This window comes from Bos mutus, chromosome 12 (assembly GCF_027580195.1).
Source record: "Bos mutus isolate GX-2022 chromosome 12, NWIPB_WYAK_1.1, whole genome shotgun sequence".
Classification (NCBI taxonomy): Eukaryota; Metazoa; Chordata; class Mammalia; order Artiodactyla; family Bovidae; genus Bos; species Bos mutus.
In genome coordinates this window covers 84,179,210-84,205,274 of record NC_091628.1, presented here as the reverse complement: position 1 = coordinate 84,205,274, position 26,065 = coordinate 84,179,210, and the positions used below count along the sequence as shown (strand labels likewise).

General features: G+C 40.7%; 1 protein-coding gene across 1 annotated transcript in view; it reads left to right on the top strand.

The window, feature by feature from the left end:
- The window catches only part of DNAJC3 (DnaJ heat shock protein family (Hsp40) member C3), a 67,104-nt gene that overhangs the window by 10,312 nt on the left and 30,727 nt on the right, over positions 1-26,065 (top strand). The window contains exons 2-4 of the mRNA XM_070380812.1: positions 11,940-12,050; positions 21,647-21,771; positions 23,766-23,840. Of these exons, the coding sequence (XP_070236913.1) occupies positions 11,940-12,050; positions 21,647-21,771; positions 23,766-23,840 (311 nt within the window). The remainder of the gene's footprint in view (positions 1-11,939; positions 12,051-21,646; positions 21,772-23,765; positions 23,841-26,065) is intronic.

The window sequence follows — 26,065 nt, the reverse complement described above, 5'->3', positions numbered from 1 at the left end:
TTTGGCATATCCTTCACAGCCGCACCGTCAGGATCAAAGCAGCAAGACATGGCCAGGGAGATGCAGGAGGCAAGAAGCGCCAGCTGGATCTGGCAGTTGATGGCGGCCGCGGAGTCCTGGTGATCGCTTGGGCACACCTTCGAGGTGCGCTCCGTCGTCGTGGCAGGTGGCCGAGGCACCCTCCAGGGTGCCGGTTGGAGGTGTGGCAGTGCTGGTTCGGTCCAGCCTCTGGCAAGCACTGTTGAAGCAGGAAACTGCAGTGGCTCTCTGTAGAATGTGTGGCCTGAGGCATCTGGAATAAATAGTTGAAAGAACTTTGCAAATGTACCCTTGGCTCCCACTAAACCTCAGGGTCTACCTGTGAGATTGGAACAGATTGTGGTTAAAATGTTCCATTAAATGATGGGTTGGGTGAGTGAGGCATGCAAGGCTGAGCAACTGTGGAGAGAGAGCTTAGCCTGGTTTATGTGGTGGAAAGGTTTCTGAGTTGTGCTGCAAATAAAACTAGGCTTTGAAATTGAGTCATGTTCTGACAGTTACCATGAGTCTTCAGGTAGCTTGGGTGACTTCTCTGAGCCTTAGATTCCTCAGTTATCACAGTATGAAAGAGGTTTATTTTCTAGGTTTGTTGTGAAAATTAAGTGAAATAGATATTCTGAAAGTATTCAGCATGTTTTTTTTATTTTTTTATTTCTTAATTTCCTTCTGTGTTACATCTTTCCTGTTAGACATTTTCGTGACTGGATAAGGAAAGTGCTGTGACTAATGGTTTAGCTGCTATCCAGATTTCTTCCTCCAGCAATCTGAAATCCTCTACTGAGTACATTGATCTGATTGTCCCTTTGAGAAAATTAAATGGGAGATGTTTGAAATCTTGATAATTGGAAGACTGCTTCCTTTACGTGTTGTGAGCACATAGATAAATCCATCAGCTTGCCTTTGAAATTAATTTTACCAGCTGTAATAGACTGGATGGTTAGAGAGTTCAGCCACAGCATTTTCACCATTCTTACGTGATCCCTAGTTCAGTCTCTTTTTAGTGTCATTTTAACATGTTTTCTGTACACACATTTGTACATGTGATGCACAATCTTTTAAACTTTATACTGGGAACTCTAAATGTTTATGGAGGTAGAGTAAATGTGGAGGTAGAGTTTATGTTAGAATTTACCTTTAAAAAATCGAAATGAACTGCCTTTAATTGTTTTAACTTCCCTACCCCTATCCCTTAAAAAGATTTAAGTAAGTGAAAGTTGCTCTGTTGTGTCAGACTCTCTGCGACCCCATGGACGCCGTCAGTAGAATTCTCCAGGCCAGAATACTGGAGTGGCTAGCCTTTCCCTTCTGCAGGGGATCTTCTCAACCCAGGGATTGAACCCAGGTACCCTGCATTGCAGGCAGATGCTTTACCAGCTGAGCCATAAGGGAAGCCCAAGAATGCTGGAGTGGGTAGCCTATCCTGTCTCCAGGGGATCTTCCTGACCCAGGAATCGAAAACCAGGGTCTCCTGCCTTGCAGGCGATTCTCTACCAGCTGAGCTATCAGGGAAGCCCAAAAAGATTTAAAGTAAAACCTTACTGTGTGAAATTTTCTTACATTTACCAAGGTGGGGAATGATATTATGAACCTCCCTGTACTCATCTCCCTGTGTTAACAATTAACAACCCCTGACCAATCTTATTCCATCTGTACCCGTGGATTATTTCGGAACATTTTACATGACATCATTTCGTTTATAAATATTTTAGTGTTTATGAAAGATAAGGACTGCTTTAAGTTTTAGAATCTATATCATCTAAAAATATTCCCTGCAGTATTTGATTACAATGCTATACCTTTGAACTACAGTCTAACAGAAATGTTTGAGACAGGGTATTTTGCTCTTCTTTCTTGACTTAACTGGCTGCTTAGTTATAAAATATCTTTAGTGTTAACAAATATTCTCTAAAAGTTTTCAGTTTCAAGTGATAATCAGTACATCTTTAACAAAACACATTGCTCAGTTTGTTTTCTTTTTATTGTATAAGCACATGAATACATTCTTACCAGAGGAAAAAACTAAACTGCACAGAAGTACATACTGTATCCTTGTTTTAAAGCATCAGTGAAATCTGAACACGTTTACTCCAACGCAACTTGCTGTCCGTGGTTCACACCACCACAGTTCTTTCCATTCCTGCCCGCCTCTAATCTGTTTTCCACACGGCCAGCCGAAGTGATCTTTTTAGGATGTAAATCAGATCGTCAGTTCCTTGCTGAAAACCCATCCAGTGACGTCCCTCTGCTCTTGGAGTAAAACCCAGATTTCTTACCATAGCCTGCAAGGCTGTGTGTGACCCATCCTGCCAGCCGGGAGCCTCTTCGTGATGCCTTAATGTTGAGCTTGGTTCTGCCCAAGCCTGCACTTGTTTTGTACTACTTGCCTGATCATATTTTGGCATGCTGGTGGCTTTTTGTCATTTGGGACTGCTCTCCTGCCTTTTATGTTCTAACTCAGGGAGAAGTTATTGACTCCTAAGCACTATATTAAGCACCGCTTCCTGTCCTCTGGCAGGAGTGATTTGCTTGTCTATCTTTATTACACTGCATCCCCACTGCTAGAGCAGTCTGCATGGACACTGGTCTGTTTTTTAATGTGTGTTGCATCCTGTGGATCTGTAAGGATGTCAGTTATCTTCATTTTTAGAATTTTTTGCCTATTTGCTCCACCAATTTTGGTTCCTTAATTCTCTTGTTTGGTATTGGTTTCATAAGGATAGGTTTTAACGCTCATTTTTGTTTTTCAGAATTGCTGTTGCCTGTCTTTGAATTCTGATTGTGAGAGAAGGCTGACTGCCTGTCTGGAGGCTAAGAAGTCTTCAGGACCTCTTCTTTCCTTTCCCTGGTTTCAGCTCTCTGGGTCTCCCAGAGAGCTGCAGCCACCTCACGGCATACCTCTCCTGAGAAGGTGTTTGGATATGATTTTGCCCACCAGTCTCATCCTGTCCGTTTTATGTTTTGAGAATTTTTCCAAAATTTCTGTTTTTCAGATGGTCCTCTTCTTCTTAAAAAAGAATTTTGTTTTTCAGTGAGGTTATGGATGTATCTCCTTAAATAAATCTTGTCATTTCTAGAATTTGAGCCTATTGGGAAGTAGGCTCATGTGCTTAGTTAGGTGACTGTTTTTTTCTATTTCCTATGGACCACTTTCTTAAAAAAATTTTTTCTTTAAAGCTAAGAGGTAATTTCTATCAGCGAGTCATTTCTTCATTGAAAGGATGTAAGTTAAATTTTGTTCTTGGAAAATCTTAAAAATACACCAAATTATAGAAAATAGTATTGTGTACCACTGTGTCCTGTCAGTTCAGTTCGGTTGCTCAGTCGTGTCTGACTCTTTGCAACCCCATGGACTGTAGCACGCCAGGCCTCCCTGTCTATCACCAGCTCCCGGAGATTACGCAAACTCACACCCATTGGTGATGCCATCCAACCATCTCATCCTCTGTTGTCCCCTTCTCCTCCCGCCTTCAATCTTTCCCAGCATCAGGGTCTTTTCCAGTGAGTTAGTTCTTCGCATCAGGTGGCCAAAGTAGTGGAGTTCTAGCTTCAGCATCCATCCTTCCAATGAATATTCAGGAGTGATTTCCTCTAGGATTGACTGGTTGGGTCTCCTTGCAGTCCAAGGGACTCTCAAGAGTCTTCTCCAACACCACAGTTCAAAAGCATCAATTCTTCGGCGCTCAGCTTTCTTTATAGTCCAACTCTCACATCCATACGTGACTACTGGAAAAACCATAACTTTGACTAGACTGACCTTTGTTGGCAAAGTATGTCTCTGCTTTTTAATGTGCTGTCTAGGTTGGTCATAGCTTTTCTTCCAAGGAGCAAGCATCTTTTCGTTTCATGGCTGTGACCTTGTCACCCCACTTCAAAAATTACCAGCACTTGGTGGATGCATTTGTCTACACTTTCATCCTCCTCCCCAAGATTATTTTGAAGGCAGTCCCTGCACATGATATATTCTGTAAATACTTCATTATGTGGTGGAAACTCCAACGCCATGCTGGAAAATAGCCTCTCTCCAGAGTCAGTGATTGCCCTGTAGGCTGGGGAGTTCTCATAAAGCTAAAGCCTGTAGGATTCTCCTCATTGCTTTCTTATTCATTTCTGTTAAGGCCGCAATTTTATACAGTGTTCAGTAACGTCTGTTAAGTAAAACGTTAATTTCCATAATCTTCATTATGAAAAGCAGGTTGTATTTTTGGATATGATATGGAATTAGGTGAAACTACAGTTGACTCTCACATTCTGAATATAATCAGTTTCTAAGTCTATATAGCATACTGACTTTCTCTGAAAATACAGGTTAGGAGCCTGTGTCTTCATTTTAAATGGGAAAAATAAAAAATAACAGTGCTTTCCTAGTTCACTGAAACCCCCAACTAATTTCTCCAGATTATATCCACATACTCTTAAATAGGTTAGACGTTTTCACATTATTGCCCCCAAACAAATAGGACTTTGTAGGATCCTGAGTTTTGTTTTTTCTTTTAATTTATTGTATTGAAGTATACTTGATTTACCATAATATATTAGTTTCTGCTCTACAGCCCAGCGATCCAGTTATACATACATATATATGTATAAATACACATTCTTTTTCATATTCTTTTATGGTTTATCACAAGATATTGAATATAGTCCTCTGTGCTACACAGTGGGCCTTTTTGTTTATCCATTTTATATATAAAACGGTAATCCCAAAGTTCCAGTCCCTCTGTCCCCCTTGGCAACTACAAGTCTGCTCTCTGTCCCTGTGAGTGTGTTTCTGTAGAAGTAGATAAGTTCATGTGTGTCATACTTTAGACCCCACATTTAAGTGCATGGTATTTGTCTTTCTGACCGACTGCACTTAGTTTGCTAATCTCTAGGTCCATGCATGGTGCTGCAAATGGCATGATTTCATTCTTTTTCATGGCTGAGCAGTATTCCACTGTGTATATGTACCACATCTTCTTTATCCGTTCATCTGTCGATGGAGATTTTTCGATTGTTTCCACGTCTTGGTTATTGTGAATAGCGCTGCTATAAACCTAGGGGTGCATTTTATCTCTTTGAATTGTAGCTTTAGGACCCTGAGTTTTGGAGACCGCCAATTTAAGGTTTCCTCCTTCCTTCTTTTTTTTCCCCTTCGTATTTCCTTCCTTATTTAGAGGGCTCCAGCAGGCAACCAGTGTAATAAAACACTACACAGAAACCCAGAAAATGCAGACTGGGCATATGAAAAGCTACTTTGTTTAGTAGGGTGAAGAGTAAGGTAAAGTGTATTTCATTTGGCTTTTTGCTGTATTAGATGAAATCAGAAATTCACTAGCTTTTGATGATTGAAATGGCAGGCAGTTGTTCAGATAGTTTGCTCTGGCTGTCTTCCTGGACTCCATCTCTTTCTTCACTTGACCCCTGTTCAGACAGTTGACGTAAGTCACGTGTAGCCTTTTCCTCTCTGGTAATTTTTCTCCGCAGTCTGTTTTCTCTGTTTGCACTGCTGCTACTACATGGTCTAGTCAGCATCATGTTACCTGAGTTACTGTCACTGGGACTTGATTGATTTCCCTCTTTCCTTCTGGCTGTTTACTGGCATCTTCTAGCAGAGAAAGTAGTGAGAAAGACCCACTCAGTAGCGAAGGCATGGTGGAGAGGAGAGCGGGCTGCGGTACTGGACTCTGAGTTCTCGGAAAGCCTCATTAATCTTGAGTTCTTGGCTTTTATAAAGATACGATGTTCTTTGTGTTCAGAATGCTGGATTCCCTCTTCAGGCTTGGCACATAGGTCCATCCTTCTCACTTGTCCTTCAGGGGAGACCTCAGGGAACACCGTGTCCCCCCAACCCAGCACTGTCCAGGAGAACTTTCTGTGATGCTGGGAAATGTTCTCTATTACCCTTACTGTCCCACACACTCGCCATTAGCTAAGCGGCATTTATGCTGTGAGTAGTGAGACTGACAAATTGAATGTTAAATTTTATTCAGTTTTAATTGTAGGCGTTAGGTGCCTCTACTTGTGCCCTCTCAGAGCCCTTTGTGTATTCCTTCCATCCTAACACTTACTGTGTTGTATGCTTTTCCAACATTTTATTATTAAACATGGTGTAAAGTTGAAACAATTTTATTGTGTACAGTCCTGTACCTATCACCTAAATTCTACTATTAATGTAATTACTACACATGTTTTTAATACATATCCCTCTGGGCATTTTTCTATCCATTAATCCTTTTGAAAAAATAATTTTCAAAATAATATCTGTGCACATGTCCCTAAATACTTTAACATGTATGTCATTAGCATTTGTTTTTTGCAGGGGTAAAATTTGTATACAATAAAATGTCCATTTTGAAGTATATACTTGCTGGATTTTGATAATTGCATGTGCTTGTGCAGCCCTCGCCGTCATCAGGGTTGGAGCACTCTCAGCACCCCAGAGACATTTCTTCTGCTCCTTCCCAGTCCTGTCTCCACCCTCTCAAGTGATGGCTGTTCAGATTGTTTTCCCTGCAGTGTCTCCTTAGCACACTGAAAAGCGCAACATCATTTTCATTGTGAAAGAGAAATGCTGTGGCATTTAGTTTCCATGTGCCCCTTCTACACGCATTTGAACTTTAGAACAACAAAAAGAGTCTATATTCTACCTAACAAGGTGCAGGTCTTCTTGTAAATGAAGAAACGCTTGCCTGTATCCTGGTTAAGGTGTTTTCAACAGTCACTGGGTCCATTACTGACTGTATTAATTACCACTGTCCTGTTCGGTACTTAGTTATATAAAAACTAAATTGTAAAGTTAATTTTAACAGCTTGTAAATAAAAATGGAAACTGGAGAAAATACGATTAGTACAGTCAATTCTCTTTGTTCATGGTAGTTATACTCCATATGTCATTATGAATGTTGAATTAGCAAATATTAAACCACTGCACGTGGGAGAAAATTCGGGCTTAGGATCCTGCAAGGCCTCAGGTCACTACATGTTTGTCAACAGATCAGAATGTAACCTTGTTTGTGTGACTTTCTGTTTAAAAATATCTTGTTTAATATAATTGACTAACATTGAATTCATGGCCAGCAGCGTTATCATTCATGTCTGAGTGAAGCTTATCTGACAAACATGTTTTCTTTTCTTGAAAGTGTTTTGCTTGTACCATATAGCTTGCAGGATCTTATTTCCCCTACTAGGGATTGAACCCACATCCCTGACAGTGGAAGCTCAGAGTCTTAACCATTGGATCACCAGGGAATTCCCCAAACGTATTTTTTTTGAAAGGCCCAGTATGCTCTCTTGTGTTTAGGAACATTAGGGAGTACTACGCTTGGGGGCCAGTTTTAAACAGTGAAATCAGTGAAAAAGAAGGAAAGTAAAAACCATAGAGGACACTTGTTTATAACATGAGAGCTGACACAGGAAGAAGGAGAATCACCTTGTTTGACTTCAGCCGGAACATGCTCTTCAAGTGTCCCGGTGTGTTACTGTTCTGCCCATACACATGTCCTCAAATGACCGCCAGGGGGCCCTGAATATTAGTTTGGAGATTACAAATGAGTTTTAGGGGGTTACAGATAAATTTTAGTGAGTGGGCAAATTCTGAGACACAGTCTGAATTGTGAGGCTTGACTATATACAAATAAACTGCTGCTGCTAAGTCACTTCAGTTGTCTCCGACTCTGTGCGACCCCATAGACGGCAGCCCACTAGGCTCCCCTGTCCCTGGGATTCTCCAGGCAAGAACACTGGAGTGGGTTGCCATTTCCTTCTCCAATGCATGAAAGTGAAAAGCGAAAGTGAAGTCGCTCAGTCGTGCCCGACTCTTAGTGACCCCATGGACTGCAGCCTACCAGGCTCCTCTGTCCATGGGATTTTCCAGGCAAGAGTACTGGAGTGGGGTGCCATTTCCTTTTCTGATACCAATAAACAGATGTGTATAAACAAGCAAAGAGAACATGTGCAAAGCCGCTGCATCTTGAGTCTGTAATTAGTCATGAGGTCATAGTTGACATATATGGCATCCTTTGTTAACTTCCTGTCCCTTACTTCTCGTGCCTTCTGCTGGAACCTCAGCTCCTCTGGCTTCTTCACCTGATGGTGTAACCAAAACCCTCATTTCTAAAGGGTCTGAGTGCTCAACTGCCCTGTTTTTTGGTTGCTATAGTTTAAAATTAATCTTTAGTGTTGGGCATGGAAGGACTAAGGCCCCAGAGAGTCCCCTAGGGTCCAGGCATACCCCTCTTTGCCACCGTAGCAGCAGAGCCCGCTTCTCCTTGATCAGAAACTTCCTGCAGCTGGGCAGCTCGCTGCCGCTTTATCTCAGCTTCATGCTGCAGGAGGTTTGTATCTTGGAACCAAAACACTCAGCAGCCATTTTAGTGAATTCTAATTCTATAATCCCTTTTGGGGATAGCATTTAAAATAAATATTATTTGCTATTTAAATAAAATATTTAAAAATACTGACCAATTCTGGGTGAAATAGATTAATAAATACATAATGTTCAATGCATATTACCCAATATAAGGATTTTCCATGTAACTGAGACTTTTAACTGTAAGTACTGAGAAAAGTTTAAGATAATTTTGACAGAAGACTTTTCTCAATATAGTTGTCTTTAAGTTTGGTGGGCTATGTGATTTTTGTCAGAACTACTCAACTTTGCATTGTAGCATGAAAGCAGCATTAAGCAGGTGCAGTGAAGGGGCGTGACTGTGTTCCAGTAGGATTTTATTTACAAAAGCAGTTTGCTGACCTCTATTCTAGAAGGTGGGCACACACCAGTTAATGAGACCAGATACAGTATTATATTCTACTCTTCTTGATCTAAAACCGTTAGAATCCATTCCCAAGCATGTTCCATCGGTTTCTGCTAGTTTATCAGCAAAGTCTTGCAATTCTTTTGGTGTATAAACTGTTTTTTCTTTAAGTTTTTATTGGAGTATCATTGCTTTACAATGTTGTTAGTTTCCGCTCTACCTCAGAGTGAATCAGTTACACATATATCCCATCTGTTTTAGATTCCCTTCCCATTTAGGTAATGACAGAGCATTGAGTAGTAAATTGTTTTCTATAGGTCACAGTAATATATGTGCCTGGTGACATCTGGAGTGGTTAGGTGTATCTAAGTGAGCATCGCCTTTCATGGCTTCTGCCCTGAGTGGTTTTCCTTGGAATTTTAAGCAGTTGAAGCCGAGGTGCCACTGACGATGGAAGGCAAGCTTCTTCTGTGGGTAAGGCAGGCTCAGAAGGTCTGGGAGGTTGAGTTGGTCCGTTTCATGTAGGTTACAACCAGATGTCCCATTTTAAGTTTGAGGGTCCCATTCTTTATTAATATGTTCTAAATACCTTAGGAGAGACTTGGAGAGGCTTTGAATTCAACTTTTGTTTTAATTCAGCGATCCTGAAAATTAAATTTTCTGTTTAATTTCCAGCTAAATCATCGCTATGGCTACAAAACATTAAGAGTTTGTTTTAGGGGCTACCGTGGAATCTCTCAGCTAGGAGTTAGCCCTGAGCTTTTCTTTCCTCTTTAGGTACTGCAGTGTGCTCCGAGGAATCCATCCCACAGTCCTTATTCTCATCATTACTGCCATTATGGTCAAGTGCAGCAGCCACTTGGGTTTCCCAGCCGTGTGTCTCAGTTTGCAGCATGTCAACGGCAAATGATATCTTCATTAATTGATTCTATACCTGCTATAAATTACTAACTCATTTCTCATTGACACAGAATTCAGCAACAGCGCTCAAGCTCAAGGGCATGACCAAACCATTCCTTAAATCCCATTTTTGTGGCTCTGTGTCTTGGAATCACTCCCAATACCAATTGTGTATGAAAGTCTGGTTCTCTTCAGGAGACAGAAACCTCATGGTTATTTTAAAAGAGGAAGTTTAATGTGAAGAACTGTTACGATAGGAGGGTGACTGTAATGGTGTCAAAGGAACTCTGTGGGATAGATAGTCCAGAACCGAGAGGCAGTCCCCCAGGGAAGGGCCAGCCTGGAGGGGGTCCCCTCCCCAAGGCTGGGGTTCAGATCTCATTGGAGACAGTGCAGTTGCAGCCCATTTGTTGATAGAAAGGTTTGCTGAGTTGCCGGGGCTAGAGCTGGTCCACAGCAGCTGGGGAAGCAAGAAGCCACCTTCTCAGGTGTGTGGTGTCCTCGTGGGAGGTGGTATGTGACCGAGGCTCCAGGTGGCCTAGGGACTGGACCCTGGATTCGTGGCTAGGACAGGGCCCCTCTGGAGGTGGGCCCCCTGCACACGCCGCGGTAGGGGCCAGAAGAAAGGAACCAGGAGGGGAGCTTCCCGAAGTGCCCCTTCAGCGCCCTTTACTGTCAAAGCCCAGCATTGTGCTCAATGTAAAGAAAAATGCTTACCCACCCCAGTCCGTTATTACAGTCCGTACTGGAGCATGGATGTGGAGCTGAGAGGCGGCACGTCGGTTGATTATTGGCCTGTCGGTCAGATGATGCTGTTCTACTCCCAGCTCCTCACTAGGTCCACATTTTGCTCAGAGTGAAACCAAAGCTGAAAACAGTCAGGCCCCTCTACTACTCTGACCTCATCTCATTTGTCATCTCCCTCGTTGGCTCTGTGGTGGTCATCCAGACCTCCCTGCTGTTTCTGGAACATACCTGGTAGGCGCCTCACCCCAGGGCCTTCGCCCTAGGTGGTGGTCCTTCTTGGCAAACTCTTTTCTTAGATACCTGCATGGTGAGTCCTTGACCACCTTGTTTAATACTGAAAGCCCCACTGCTCCTGAGCCCCAACCCAGGCAGCTCTCCTTTTCACCTCCCGTACTTATGTCTGACTCCTGCTGCTGTAATGTCAGGTGCCACGAGTGACTGAGGTTTTTGTTTCGCTCACTTATCCCAAATACGTAGCACAGTGCCTGGTGCCCTGTAGTTGCTCAATAAGTTCTTGATTATTATGCTACTGCTAAGTCACTTCAGTCATGTCCGACTCTGTGCGACCTCATAGACGGCAGCCCACCGGTTCCGCTGTCCCTGGGATTCTCCAGGCAACAACACTGGAGTGGGTTGCCATTTCCTTCTCCAATGCATGAAAGTCAAAAGTGAAAGTGAAGTCATTCAGTCGTATCCGACTCTTAGCGACCCCATGGACTGCAGCCCACCAGGCTCCTCTGTCCATGGGATTTTCCAGGCAAGAGTACTGGAGTGGGGTGCCAGTGCCTTCTCTGCTGGATTATTATAGTGGATTCTATTTTTTTGTTTGTTTTATTTTTATTTTTTTAATATAAATTTATTTATTTTAATTGGAGGTTAATTACTTTACAATATTGTATTGGTTTTGCCATACATCAACATGAATCCGCCACAGGTGTACACGTGTTCCGCATCCTGAACCCCCCTCCCTTCTCCCTCCCCGTACCATCCCTCTGGGTCATCCCATTGCACCACCAAGCATCCAGTATCATGCATCGAGCCTGGACTCGCCATTCGTTTCATATATGATATTATACATGTTTCAATGCCATTCTCCCAATCATCCCACCCTCTCCCTCTCCCACAGAGTCCAAAAGACTGTTCTATACATCTGTGAATTCTAATATTCATTAAAGTGAGATTGTAGTTAAACAAAGCAGTTCTAATTTTGTTGTTGTTGACCAAGAAAGTTTAAGTATTTTTGCTAGTTACTGTGTTACCCAATTTTCCTTGTATTTTGTAGAGTAGGTATGTTCTTTGGACTGATGAGGTTATTAATATGGATATATTTTCGGGTGGCTTATACACTGTAAAATGAAGCCCTGTACTTGATTGTTGCTTTCTTTAGCTCACTTCAGCTTCTGTGACTTTTTTCATCTGGGTAGATGACTGAAGCAGACAACTATATTTTTAACATTGTATTGGTGAGAGTTCACTTGTGGTTCATGGAAAGTTAATTGTTATTTTTTTGTTTGACTTTAGGTGCTGAATGTGGAGTAAATGCAGATGTTGAGAAGCATCTGGAATTGGGCAAGAAGCTGCTCGCAGCCGGACAGCTCGCGGATGCGTTATCTCAGTTTCACGCTGCAGTAGGTTTGTATCTCGGCGTCCAAACACGCAGTGGCCGTCTTGGTGAATTCTGATTTGTAGCGCTTTTTTGGGATTACGTTTAAAATAAATAGTATTTATGGTTTAAGTAAAGTATTTTAAAATGTTTACAGGATTCTGGGTGAAATAGATTAATAAAGTAAATACACAACACTTGAGTACATATGGGTCTAACATGAGAAAATTTTCAATGTAATCGAGACTCAATAGTCATCCCTAGATAGCCTCAGGGGATTGCTTCCAGGACCCCCTTGGATGCCAAGATCTGTGGATACTCAAGTCCCTCATATAAAAGGAATGTAGTATTTGGATGTAACCTACACACATCCTCCTGTATACTTTGAATCATCCCTAGGTTACTTATAATACATAATATAGTACAAGTACTATGTAAATGTAATGCAGATGCTCTGTAAATAGCTCTGAGAAAATTTTTTCCCAAGTATTTATATCCGTGGTTGTGGAACCTGCAGGTATGGAGGTACTGTATATATTTTTCTGCCTTCTCAAACAGATTTCACTGAATACAGTTTAATTTTCTTGATGATTTGAGAGCAACAATGTAATAGTTACTTGGAGGTCTTTGGGGGAATCCTGCACTTCATTGCCTGTTCATTGTTGGTTAGACTCCCTCTGCCCCTTAATCTGTTACTTTTTACTGCTTGCTTGTGTCTGCCCATAGCATCAACTGTCTTTGTAGTGTTTAATCTTACAGGACTATGAGAGATGAGATGACCAGAATAAATGTTAATAGGGTGTGAATGAGGTCTTAAAGGTTTTCTTATGAGTCACTATATAAGCTTTTTGACATTGATACTCTTCATTCCTTTTTAATTTACTTATATAGTCTCACCTTTATTTGGGGTGGTTAAGAGTGACAAGTCAACCCGCAGAGTAAGGAGTGAAACATTTTTAATCAGATACAGTTCTGCTCACTAAAAGAACTACTCTATTATAATTTACTATATCAACAAAAAGTAGGTTTTGGCTTGGTGATGTTTTTCTTCATGCTTTTTAGATTTTTATTACTGATGTTACTAACTCTCTGGAATAATAGGAAACCCAGATTTTAATCATAGCTTTGCCACTTGATAATTCTGTGACGTTGGTCAAGTTATGTAAGAAAATGTAGGCTTAAATAAGAAGTTACCTGCATGTTCCCAGCAGTTTTTACCCTGCCACTCAAAAAAGTGCATTCTGTGAAGATTAGATGAGAGAACTGTGTATAAAGATTTCTTTGAAAATAGGGGACAATCACATGTGTAAGGAATATAGAAATACTGTGTCTTTGAAAATTAAGACGTTTCTAAAAACAGAGTTAGTGTGTTAATAGGGTTTTTTTTAACTATGTGCACTTTTGATGATGAGCTGGCCTTGGAAAGTCACAGTTTGTTGGCATGACCGTCTGTACTAGTTAACTTTTCGTTAGAGGCCTGTGCTGTGTGGCCGGGTGTCCCAAGCCCACAGTTTTCCGTGATTTGAGTTGTCTTCATTGCTGCAGCATGGCAGTTATTGCCTTCGATAATGCAAGTCTTAAAAAATATTCTTTCTTGCTACTGCGAGGATAGTTGCAGAAACATGTACGTCTGCCGGGGTCCAGCCCCAGTGGATCCAGGGAATTTGAAGGGGAGGCAGCATTGGCGATGAGGAAACAACAGCTTATTTAAATGTTAATTAAAGATATAAAGAGTGGTTAAATAAGGATAGCTCAGTGAGGAAATTCAGCGGAGAAAAGAGGCTGAATAATTCAGCCAGAAGGTGAGAGAAAGAACGACATGGGGAGACCAAGCTTCGGTGAACAAGGCCCGCACTTTATTTTCCAAAGTAGTTTTTATACCTTAAATTACGCATAGAGGATAATGGGGGAAGGGGTAGAGTCATGCAATAAGCCAGGCTTTCTTCCTGCAAACATATCATATGCAAAAGTTTAGGTGATTTGCATCATCTTCTGGCCCGGAGGCTTGTTAACATTTTAAGACCCTTTCTTCAGAAAACTTATTTTTCTCTAAAGGTGATTAGTCAGGCGCCATCCTCCAAAAGCATTAGATAAAGTTGCATTCCTACAGGGCAAAGGTGTGGTAGGCTATAACAAGAAAAAGAATTAACTCAAGGGTCCAAGGTTACAAACATTAAAGCTACTACTTACACCAATTGTATTAATTAATACACTGCCAGGGACACAGCAGGTAAGGGATATGGAAACTTAGCAGCAAACATTGGCCCAACAAGTGAAAAACCCTTCACCAATACAATTTCTAATCAATTTTTTAACTGCTCAAAGGAATCTGTATTTAGACACTTTAGAACATCTCGTGCCTCTCACAGTTGGGAGGCTCTGAACAATCACCTGTGGCCGGAAAAACCTATTCAGGCAGGCTAGAGGACTTCCAAAGGAGTTTGTAGGTTGAAACACTATCACACCCAGGAACTTTATTAACTGGAGCTGTAAGTTCACTCTTTTTCAGAGAGAGGTAGTGGGGACAGCCCCCCGTACTGTCAGAGGTGTAGGTGAGAGCACAAAGCAGAAAATAGGCAGACTCTGGTGTTGGGGGTAGATGCCCAAGAATTTCCAGGGGGACTCCTGAGGCTAGATCCCACCTTTGCGTATGCCGAGCCTCCTTCCTCATGACCTTTGCCACGGGCGGAGCTCCTCACGCAGGCTCCCCGCAGACGTCTACTTATTTTGTACTTTATTATTTGCTTTCGTTAATCTCACAAATTAATAGGAACATTAAGGGCCATGGCATACTGTTAACGTTGTTTAAAATGACTGCCTATTTTTCTTTAGCTTCACTACCATACAAGAATTCCACAGATGGCTCTTCTCCAAAAATACCCAATAGAATATTTATTGTCTACACTGAAAGACATAAATTAGTAACGCTAAAACATGGTAATTTATTTGTGAAATTCAGAAAAGGGATAGGGTGAGACACTGCTAATGCATTCAGAATTTGAATAGTAATGTCATTCTCTTCATGGTAATTTGGCAAGTAGCAGTGATTCTCAAATGGTACACTTCCTAGAATTTGAGGAAGACCTGTATGTTTTGAGACAATCATCATTTTAATTTATATAAAACACTGATGTTTTATAATTAACCGTAGAAAATAGACTTTAAATTATAGTCGATGGGAATATATAGTAGATTGGGATGGGGTGATGTGGTATCATGGCCTGTTGCATGTTTGTAAGAGGTGTTTGTTTATGAGAAAAGAGCTGTAGGTCTTCTACTTCAGTTATCTTATTTACAAAACATCAAATTTAGTGTGGCCATGCTCACTGCTTCAGATAACCAGTGACTTAGTGAGAGCCTCTTGCAAACAGTGAGTTAGTCCAGGTCTCCTGACCTTTAGACAGCAGGTTGTGCAGTTACTGTAGTTACTGTTGTAGATCAAAGAGCTGTCCTACTGTAAAAGGTACAATTTGTGTGTGTGTGTGTGGTAAAATATCACCCATAATTTTAGTTCAGTTTAGTCACTCAGTTGTGTCTGACTCTTTGTGACCACATGGACTGCAGGACGCCACACTTCCCTGTCCATCACCAACTTCCGGAGCTTACTCAAAATCATGTCTATTGAGTCGGTGATGCCATCCAGCCACCTCATCCTCTGTTGTCCCCTTGTCCTCCCACCTCCAATCTTTCCCAGCCTCAGGGTCTTTTCAGATGAGTCAGTTCTTCACATGAGGTGGCCAAAGTACTGGAGTTTCAGCTTCAGCATCAGTCCTTCCAGTGAACACCAAGGACTAATCTCCTTTAGGATGGACTGGTTGGATCTCTTTGCAGTCCAAGGGACTCTCTCAAGAGTCTTCTCCAACACCACAGTTCAAAAACATCAATTCGTCAGTGCTCAGCTTTCTTTATAGTCCAACTCTCACATCCATACATGACTACTGGAAAAACCATAGTCTTGACTAGCCAGACCTTTGTTGGCAAAGTAATGTCTCTGTTTTTTAAAATACTGTCTAGGTTGGCCATAGCTTTTCTTCCAAGTAGCAAGTGTCTTTTAATTTCATGGCTGCAGTCATCATCTGCAGTGATTTTGGAGAAAATAAAGTCTGTCACTGTTTCCATTGTTTCCCCATCTATTTGCCATGAAGTGATGGGACCGGATGCCATGGTCTTAGTTTTCTGAATGTTGAGTTTTAAGCCAACTTCTTTACTCTCCTTTTTCACTTTGGTCAAGAGGCACTTTAGTTCCTCTTCACTTTCTGCCGTAAGGGTGGTGTCATCTGCATATCTGAGGTTATTGATATTTCTCCCAGCAATCTTGATTCCAGCTTGTGCTTTATTCAGCCCAGTGTTTCTCATGATGTACTCTGTATGTAAATTAAAGAAGCAGGGTGACAATATACAGCCTTAACATACTCCTTTCCCGATTTGGAACCAGTCTGTTGTTCCATGTCCAGTTGTAACTGTTGCTTCTTGACCTGCATACAAATTTCTCAGGAGGCAGGTCAGGTGGTCTGGTATTCCCATCTCTTTCAGAATTTTCCACAGTTTATTGTGATCCACACAGTCAAAGGCTTTGGCATAGTCAGTAAAACAGAAGTAGATGTTTTTCTGGAACACTCTTGCTTTTTCGAAGATCCAACAGATGTTGGCAATTTGATCTCTGGTCCCTCTGCCTTTTCTAAGTCCAGCTTGAACATCTGAAAATTCATGGTTCACATACTGTTGAAGCCTGGCTTGGAGAATTTTGAGCATTACTTTACTAGTGTGTGAGATGAGTGCAATTGTGCAGTAGTTTGAGCAGTCTTTGGCATTGCCTTTCTTTGAGATTGGAGTGAAAACTGACCTTTCCAGTCCTGTGGCCACTGCTGAGTTTTCTAAATTTGCTGACATACTGAGTGCAGCACCTTCATAGCTTCATCTTTTAGGATTTGAAATAGCTTAAATGGAATTCTATCACCTCCACTAGCTTTGTTTGTAGTGATGCTTCCTAAGGCCCACTTGATTTCGAATTCCAGGATGTCTGGCTCTAGGTGAGTGATCACACCATCATGGTTATCTGAGTCATGAAGATCTTTTTTATATAGTTCTTCTGTGTATTCTTGCCACCTCTTCTTGATATCTTCTGCTTCTGTTAGGTCCCTACCATTTCTGTCCTTTATTGAGCCCATCTTTGCATGAAATGTTCCCTAGTCTCTAATTTTCTTGAAGAGATCTCTGGTCTTTCCCATTCTGTTGTTTTCCTCTATTTCTTTGCACTGATCACTGAAGAAGGCTTTCTTATCTCTCCTTGCTATTCTTTGGAAGTCTGCATTCAAATGAGTATATCTTTCCTTTTCTCCTTTGCCTTTTGCTTCTCTTCATTTCACAGCTATTTGTAAGGCCTCCTCAGACAACCATTTTGTCTTTTTGCATTTCTTTTTCTTGGGCATGGTCTTGATCACTGCCTCCTGTACAGTATCACAAATCTCTGTCCATAGTTCTAAAATATCACCCATAATTTAGTACATTGCTTTAAACTGACTATATAAAAAATTCATTAAATGTTTATGCTTCCACACTTCTAAATTTCATAATGTACTTTATCTTTTTAACTTTTCCTGTAATTAGAAATTGATGTTAGAGTTTGTAATGTAATTTGGGTAGTGGCATCAGGTGTATCAAGGCATCACTTTTTATTATAATGTTATAGCTGACAGTATTTATGGTTGTGGCATCCTTTTCTCATTTTCATTTTTGAAAAATTACGTGGTTTACATTTTGAAAATTACTTATGCATGGTGTATTTTGTAAATGCATTTTTACACGGAAAAATGTTTATGTATTAAAACTCAGTAGCATCACAGATAACTATAGTACAGATCTGTCTGTGATGTGGTTTTTGCATCTGGCATATAGATATTTTTTGGCAGGAGTTTTAAGATTTGGAACTGTTTGGGTTGGAAACTGTGATTTAAGAAGAGTGTTGGTGTCACTTTTTAAATAGTCTTCTGAAACAGTTGCATCTATTTCACTTTTTTTTTTTTAATATTTATTTATTGATTTGGCTGCATCAGGTCTCAGCTGGGGACACATGGGGTCTTCATTGGGCCCTCAGGCTTAGTTGCTCTGTGACATATGGGATCTTAGTTCCCCGATGAGGGGTCAGACCCACATCCCCTGCACTGCAAGGCCGATTCTTAACCACTGGGCCACCAGGGAAGTTTCGCCTCTGTTTCAGTTTTATGGAGTAGTCAGACACAGGTTTTGTTTCGAGATTTTATCCTTAAGAAAGCGCAGTGTGGGTTCCTGCAGTGAGGATGCCCTGCCTCTCATGTCTGCAGCGTGGTCTTAACGTGGACAGTGACACTAGGGGCTGAAGCATTTCTTTGGTACACCCTGCAGAATGTCTTAGGTATATCTGGTATGAATGAATGTCTAAAGTGGTGGATTAAATGGTGGACACGAATGAAATGATAGATTTCTTCAATTGCTTCGTAGGAAAACCAGTATCACACTTAACATAATTTTGCTAAATCCATAGCTGTATTCATTTGGTACTTAAACATATTGTGGTGCTTTCTCATTGAATTTAAACTCCAGTTGTGAAAAGGGGACGAACAGTACTCTTCACATTTACACAAAAGAGAGCAAAGAGTATTCTAGTGACTTGCCGAAGGTCACATTCCAGTGCAGAAGATTGTAAACTTCTTAAGGATAGGTATTATCTTACTGTTGTTATTATTATTACTATTTTAGTCTCTGGTGGTGCTGAATAAAAGTTTGAATGAATGAAGGGATAGAGTTGGGTTAGCTGAGAGCAAGAATGAAAAGGTTTTTTTAAAATTAATTACTTTGTTTTAATTGGAGGCTAATTACTTTATAATTTTGTGATGGTTTTTGCCATCCATTGACATGAATCAGCCACGGGTGTACATGTGTCCCCCATCCCGAACCCCCCTCGCACCTCCCTCCCCACCCCATCCCTCTGGGTCGTCCCAGTGCACCGGCTTTGCGTGCCCTGTTTCATGTGTCGAACTTGGACTGGTGATGTATTTCACATATGGTAGTATACACATTTCACTGCTAGGGAATGAAAAGTTTTTGTACCTCCGCAAGGGTGGTGTTGTTTCTGCCTCCCGCTGCCCCCATTTACAGCGTCATTTGTAATTGGCTTTCTGATGATTTTCTCCAGGTAGTAGTTGTATTTTTTCTTTATTAGGGCTAATTTTCTCATATTTGAATTGTTTGACAGTTTTAGGATTAGACTTTCATTTCTCATATTCAAATTTTGAATAAACTAGTAAAACACTTGACATGTTTTCGAATGAAGTCTAATACTTCCATATGTAGGCTTACATATAATTTAAATAATGAACTGTCTTGTATTTGGATGGATAATAGGGCAAGTTATTATTTTCAATGTTATCAAATCTTATAATGTGAGAAACTAAGCATGTTTCTTAAACCAGTTCTTGTTCAGCTGCTCCGTCATGTATAATGATATAGAAATGGGCACGGGTTCTGGGAACTGATAGTATTTAAGATGAAGAACCAGGAGAGGCTGCTTCGATTTGCCATTTAAATGACCCTGTATCACTGAGCACATCGAATCTTGATTCCTAGGTTGAGCCACTGACATTTGATTCCTTATTTTTAATAGGTTCAGTGTTATAAATTGGGCTTCCAATCCCATTTCATATCTTAAAATACCTAAAAACTGAATAGTAAAATAAAGGAAAGTGAATGCCCCCCAAAATTTTTATATAGACTTTTTATTTGGGGATATCAAATACTTAATAAAAAGCTTTTTCACCCATAATCTTCTCTGAAGGTTTTTCTGCATAAAAACATTTGACCATGTTTTTCCCTGGCTGCCTCATTGTTTCACTTTTTTATTGTAGTAAAATATACAAATCAGAATTCACCATTTTAACCATTTTTAAGCATGTGGTTCAGTGGCATGAGGTGCATTGGCATTGTGGTGCAGCCATCACCACTGTCCATCTCCAGAACTTGTTCATGATGTCAGAGTGAAGCTCTGTGCCCATTATGCAGCTGTTTCCATTTCTGATCCCCCTCTCTTCTCAGACCTGGGCGGCCACCACTCTAATGTCTGTCTTTAAACATTTGACCACTCTCGGTGCCTCACAGAAGTGGAAACGTACACTATTTGTCTTTTGTGTCTGGCTTATTCCACTTAGGATAGTGTCTTCAGGGTTCATTCATATTCATATTCAAATTCGTCAGAATTCGATTCCTTTTTGAAGGCCGAATCATACTCCGTTGTCTGTATATGCCACGTTTTATTTACCCACTCGCCCGCCTGTGGGCGTTTAGCTTGTTTCCACCATTGGGCTCTTGTGAATAATGCTGCTCTGAATACGCGTAGACAGTTACCAGCTTTCAATTCCTCTTCTTCAGGGTTGTACCTAATAGTTTGTGCCACTTGGTTCCCTATCTGTGTATTGTTCCTCCCGTCTTCCCTCTTCCCACTGGTAACCGTTAGCTTGTTCTTTGTATCTGTGAGTCTAGTTAGAACTAGTTCGTTGTATTTTTTAAGATTCCATATATCAGTGATATTATACAGTATTTGTCTTTCTCTGTCTGACTTAGTTCACTTAGCCTAATGCCCTCCCAGCCCATTCATGTTGCTGCAAATGGCAAGATTTCATTGTTTTTTACACCACATCTTCTGTATCCATCATCTGTTCATGGACACTTAGATTGTTTCATTTCTTTTGAATAGGTACACCTAGAATGGAATCGTTGGTTCACATGGTAATTCTGTGCTTAGTTTTGGAGGCCCCTCTATGCTGCTGTTCACAGTGGCTGCACCATTTCACATTCCCTCCTGCAGTGCACAAGGGCTCCCATCTCCACATCCTCGCCCATACCTTCCACCTTTCTTTCCTTCCTCTCTTTTTCCCTCCCTCCTTCCCTCCCTTCTTCTCTTTCTTTCTCCTCCTCTTCTTTCCCTTTCCCTTCCTTTCCTTTTTCTTTTCTGGCTGCTTGCCTTTTTTCAGATACTGACTCTCACCTTGCTCTCTGGTCTCACTCTCCTGTCCATTCTCCATCCTGTGGTCCATACCCTTATTTCTTCACTGTCATTTTAGCTGGAGTTTGGGAAAGAGCAGGGATTGCACATTCAGTGTATCATTGTAACTGGGTCTATACTATTCTAAATGTGAATAAGTGTAGAATCTGTATTCTCAGTCAGTATTTCATTTAAGAAAATTTCAACAAAGACAAACATAATTGCATATTTATAAAAGTTGAGTTGAATATAGTTAATATTCTAGATCAGAAGTTGGCAAACTTTTCCCCTAAGGGGCCAGATAATAAATATTTTCGGCTTTGCAGCTATATAGTGTCTATATTTTTCTGTTTTTTGGACAGCTCTTTAAAAGTGTAAAAAATATTCTTAACTTAGTCTGAGGCTTGTTTTTGGCTCAGAGGCTACAGTTTGCTGAACCCCTGTTCTGGATTTATTTGCAGTGATCTTATTAGGCAAAATGACCCAGTATTGATGAAGAAGTTCTTTCCTTAATGTTTTTCTTAATAGAAGTGCAAGCTTTAATACTGTTAAGGTGATTTGGGTTTTTTGAATAAAGTACTGCAAGTTAATATTTATTATTTTAATTTTCAGATGGTGACCCTGATAACTATATTGCTTACTATCGGAGAGCTACTGTCTTTTTAGCTATGGGCAAATCAAAAGCAGCACTTCCTGATTTAACTAAAGTGATTGAATTGAAGATGGATTTCACTGCAGTAAGTGCACCTAAACTTTCTTAAAAGGAAAACTTAAGGAAACTTGGAAGAGGTAATTTGTTTCTTAAGGTGAAAGTTGGCGTGCTAGGCATAGCTGGAGGGTGTAGAAAGCCACTGGGATGTGGTGGACTGGGCAACAAGAGAGATTCAGTCCTCGGAACACAGTGTGTGAAGGAGGCACAGTGGAGTGGGACATTAGGTGATTTTCAGGAGCATTGCAGGCAGATTCTTTACCATCTGAGCTACCAGGAAAGGCCGGGAATACTGGAGTGGGTAGCCTATCCCTTCTCCAGGGGATCTTGTCAATCCAGGAGTCGAACAGGGATCTCCTGCGTTGCAGGCAGATTCTTTACCAGCTGAGCCACCAGAGAAGCCTGGAAGTGTGGCAGTGATGTCAGCTCTGTGGTTTGGAAAGGTATCTGGGTGGAGGATGGGTGCAGGCTGAGAAATGAGCTGATTGAGAAGCTGTTGAATTAAGAGGCTGTCAGGTGACTGATGGCAGTTTCAATTAAGGCCATAGTGGGAAGACTAAAGTTTTAAAGAGGGAGCAACGCAATTAAATAGTGGTCTGTGATGAGGATACAGTGTGAATTAGACAGAGTCCTGCTCTGAACCAACACTCAAGCTTCAGAAGTGGAGGAATTTATGGTCTAATAGGATATCTTGACAGTTGGCAGGTCACTGTAATGGCTTAAAATAATAGGACCCAATTATATTGTCTCACAATTAATTTGGCAGTTCATTTATTTGTGTGTTTGTGTCCTGCTGTAATCCAGAAAGGATTTGAGATGACTGATTAGATGTGGGTGAATGTTTGGCTTGAAATAATTGTATTATTTTAAGATGGAGTTCACAAGTGTCAAATTTTATTACTTTACCCAACTAAACATAACTGTCCACAAAGGTTAAGTAGCTCATTTTCCTAGTATTATAGTATTTATTAGCCAGTTGAAGTGGCTTTAATTTTGCTTTTTATGTGTGTTGATGCATTTAACAAAGGATTAGGGAAATTTTTATGTACTGTGAAAGTAATATATGTCTTAGTCAAATATTGGTGTGGTTTCTGTCTTATGGTAGACATTCATCATCTGAGAGTTGGTATTCTTGGAAGAGATGGGACTGTGCACATCAGAAGAGGAATATCAGAGTTGACTGATGGATGTTAAAGAGGCATTGTTATTCTGGTTATAGTGGAGTAAATGTGTGCAATTAAGAGTTAATAAAAAAACAAAAACTATGTCCAGAGCTTTGATTGGTAAAGTCCCAAGTTAAACAAGTTTTATTAGAATTGCAAAACGTTATTATGATGGCTTAAAGTACTTTTTAAGTGAGATATAACTCACATATCATCAAATTTACCCTTTTTTAAAGTGTGTAATTTGGCAGCTTTTATTGTAGTATATTCACAAGGTTCTGCAAACATCACTGTTATCTAGCTCCAGAACATTTTTATTAGCCCCAAGGAAGCCCTATTCCCATTAGCTGTCACCTCCCACTTCTGTCCTAGCCCTTGGCAACCACTTCTCTCTGTCTCTATGGATTTGTCTGTCTTGGATATTTCATATGAACAGAATCATACAATGCACCGCCTTTTGTGTCTGCCTTCTTTCACTTAGTGTAATGTTTTCAAGGTTCATCAACATTGTAGCATCTGTCAGTACTTCATATCTCTTTATGCCTGAATAATATTCTATTGTATGGACATATCATATTTGCTTCTTAATTAGTTGATGGGAATTTGGCTTGTTCTACTTTCTGGCTGTTGCTTTGAGCATTCATGTCCAAGATTCTATTTATTTGATATAATAAAAAATATTTTTAAGGAAGCAGACTCTAACAAAATTTATAAATAGTCATTGGTTCTAGGAATTATTCTCAGAGGGCCAAGTGATGTGGGTATAAGAAAAATTAGTATTTCATTAGCCTATTTAGTTTTATTCTTTGGGTTTGAAGAAAATTTAGTATACTCAGTATATATTTTTTTTCTTTTTTAGGCAAGATTACAGAGAGGTCACTTATTACTCAAACAAGGAAAACTTGATGAAGCAGAAGATGATTTTAAAAAAGTGGTAAGTTCAGTTTTTATGTGGCTTTGCTAAGATTTATTTTGAGTGAACATACTGAACTTATTTTTTTTATATATTAAGACATTTTAATAGTTTTATACCTGAGAGGGAAAATTGTTTGGTTTGTTTATGTAAGAATCATAGTTCCTAAATTAATATTTAGTGGCTGACATCAAAGAATCACTTTAACAGATGGAAGGTAAAGTGTATGGAACAGATAAATAATCCTCACTCAGTTTATACAGCTCATGTTCTGCTTTGTCCTCCATGAGATCTAGAGATGTCAGCTGAGCTATTCTGAAAGTTGCCTGAGTGACCCAGGAAACCCTTTATCTGATTTGAAAGGGATAGTGAAACAGATTTGCAACAGGAAATTTTGTAACCAGCCACTTAGCTACTTTACAAAATGTAAATCATTTTGGATTTGTTGAGGAGATGTTACAGGTTACATGGAATTGAAGGGATTATACCCTGAAAAAGGATTTGAAGAGACACAGCTAGCTGGTGTCTTTATACCTTCAGGGGGCTTGTTTTAAGACCCACTTGTTTTGTTCCACATAGATTTGATTCTGGAGTGTTCATATATACACATATGTGTGTGTGTGTGTATGTCTTTCATTGTTCATTATTTGCATTTTTATAGTTTATCCAAATGCTTAATTACTATGATGATAACCACTATGAAAATAAAAGTAAAACTTCCGTTTGCCTAACCTTTGTCACAATACTCAGTCACATGCAGACAAATCCAGAACACATTAGATATTAATTGTATTGAATCAGAAGCTGACACTCTTGGTCTTAATAAAATTCAATGTCGTTTTCAGCATTTTGCCATCATTTATCTTTTGTGCTGTATTGACTCCTCAATCCAAAACCCTGTGGTACACTGTTCAGCATCGCACACCGATGAGGTCTGCCTGGAGGGCACCTGACACATTGCCATTTTGCCCCCGTCTTTCACTGAAACACGTTAGCTGATCGGCAGCTCTGTCCAGAAGGCCCTGTGCCTTCAGAGGAGGCTCCAGGCCTGCAAGGTAGTCAGCATGCCCGTGGGACAGATGCTCCGCGTCAGACAGTCTTTAGCAAACGGGAGGTTTCTCAGACTGTGAGCTTCATAGATCAGGTGCCATAAAAGAAGGCATCTCCTGACCTGAAGAGAGAGATGTGACAGGGAGGGAGGAAGCAAGTGCCCAGGCCTCAGTGGGCACTGGGGCAGGAGACGGTGTGTCCAGTCTTCTGAGGAACCTGGACCAAAACACAGAGGCTCCGCACTGCCCACTGCTGGCTGAACACTTGATCCTCGAGGCCTGCACTTAAGCCATGTTTGTATGCTCTTCTGCTTAAAATAAACAAACAAAAAAATTCAGTGTCATTTTATGTTTATCTAATATTCCCTGCTGCTTGGGAACTTGTTAGAGAGGAGCTTGAAGGACAGGTGGCAGGGAGTCAGTTCAGTTCACTTCAGTCGCTCAGTCGTGTCCAACTCTTTGCGACCCCATGAATCACAGCACACCAGGCCTCCCTGTCCATCACCAACTCCCAGAGTTCACCCAGACTCACGTCCATCGAGTCAGCGATGCCATCCAGCCATCTCATCCTCTGTCGTTCCCTTCTCCTCCTGCCCCCAATCCCTCCCAGCATCAGAGTCTTTTTCAATGAGTCAACTCTTCGCATGAGGTGGCCAAAGTACTGGAATTTCAGCTTCAGCATCATTCTTTCCAAAGAAATCCCAGGGCTGATCTCCTTCAGAATGGACTGGTTGGATCTCCTTGCAGTCCAAAGGACTCTCAAGGGTCTTCTCCAACACCACAGTTCAAAAGCATCAATTCTTCAGCGCTCAGCCTTCTTCACAGTCCAACTCTCACATCCATACATGACCACAGGAAAAACCATAGCCTTGATGGTTTTTCTAGACGGACCTTTGTTGGCAAAGTAATGTCTCTGCTTTTGAATATGCTATCTAGGTTGGACATAACTTTCTTTCCAAGGAGTAAGCGTCTTTTAATTTCATGGATGCAGTCACCATCTGCAGTGATTTTGGAGCCCCAGAACATAAAGTCTGACACTGTTTCCACTGTTTCCTCATCTATTTCCCATGAAGTGATGGTACCGGATGTCTGAAAGATGATGCTGTGAAAGGGAGTCAGTAGTACTGGAGAAACTTTACCTGGCCCAGTCCTCTAGACACACAGCAAGTGTTGTGTAAAGATTTGTTAAATGGATGA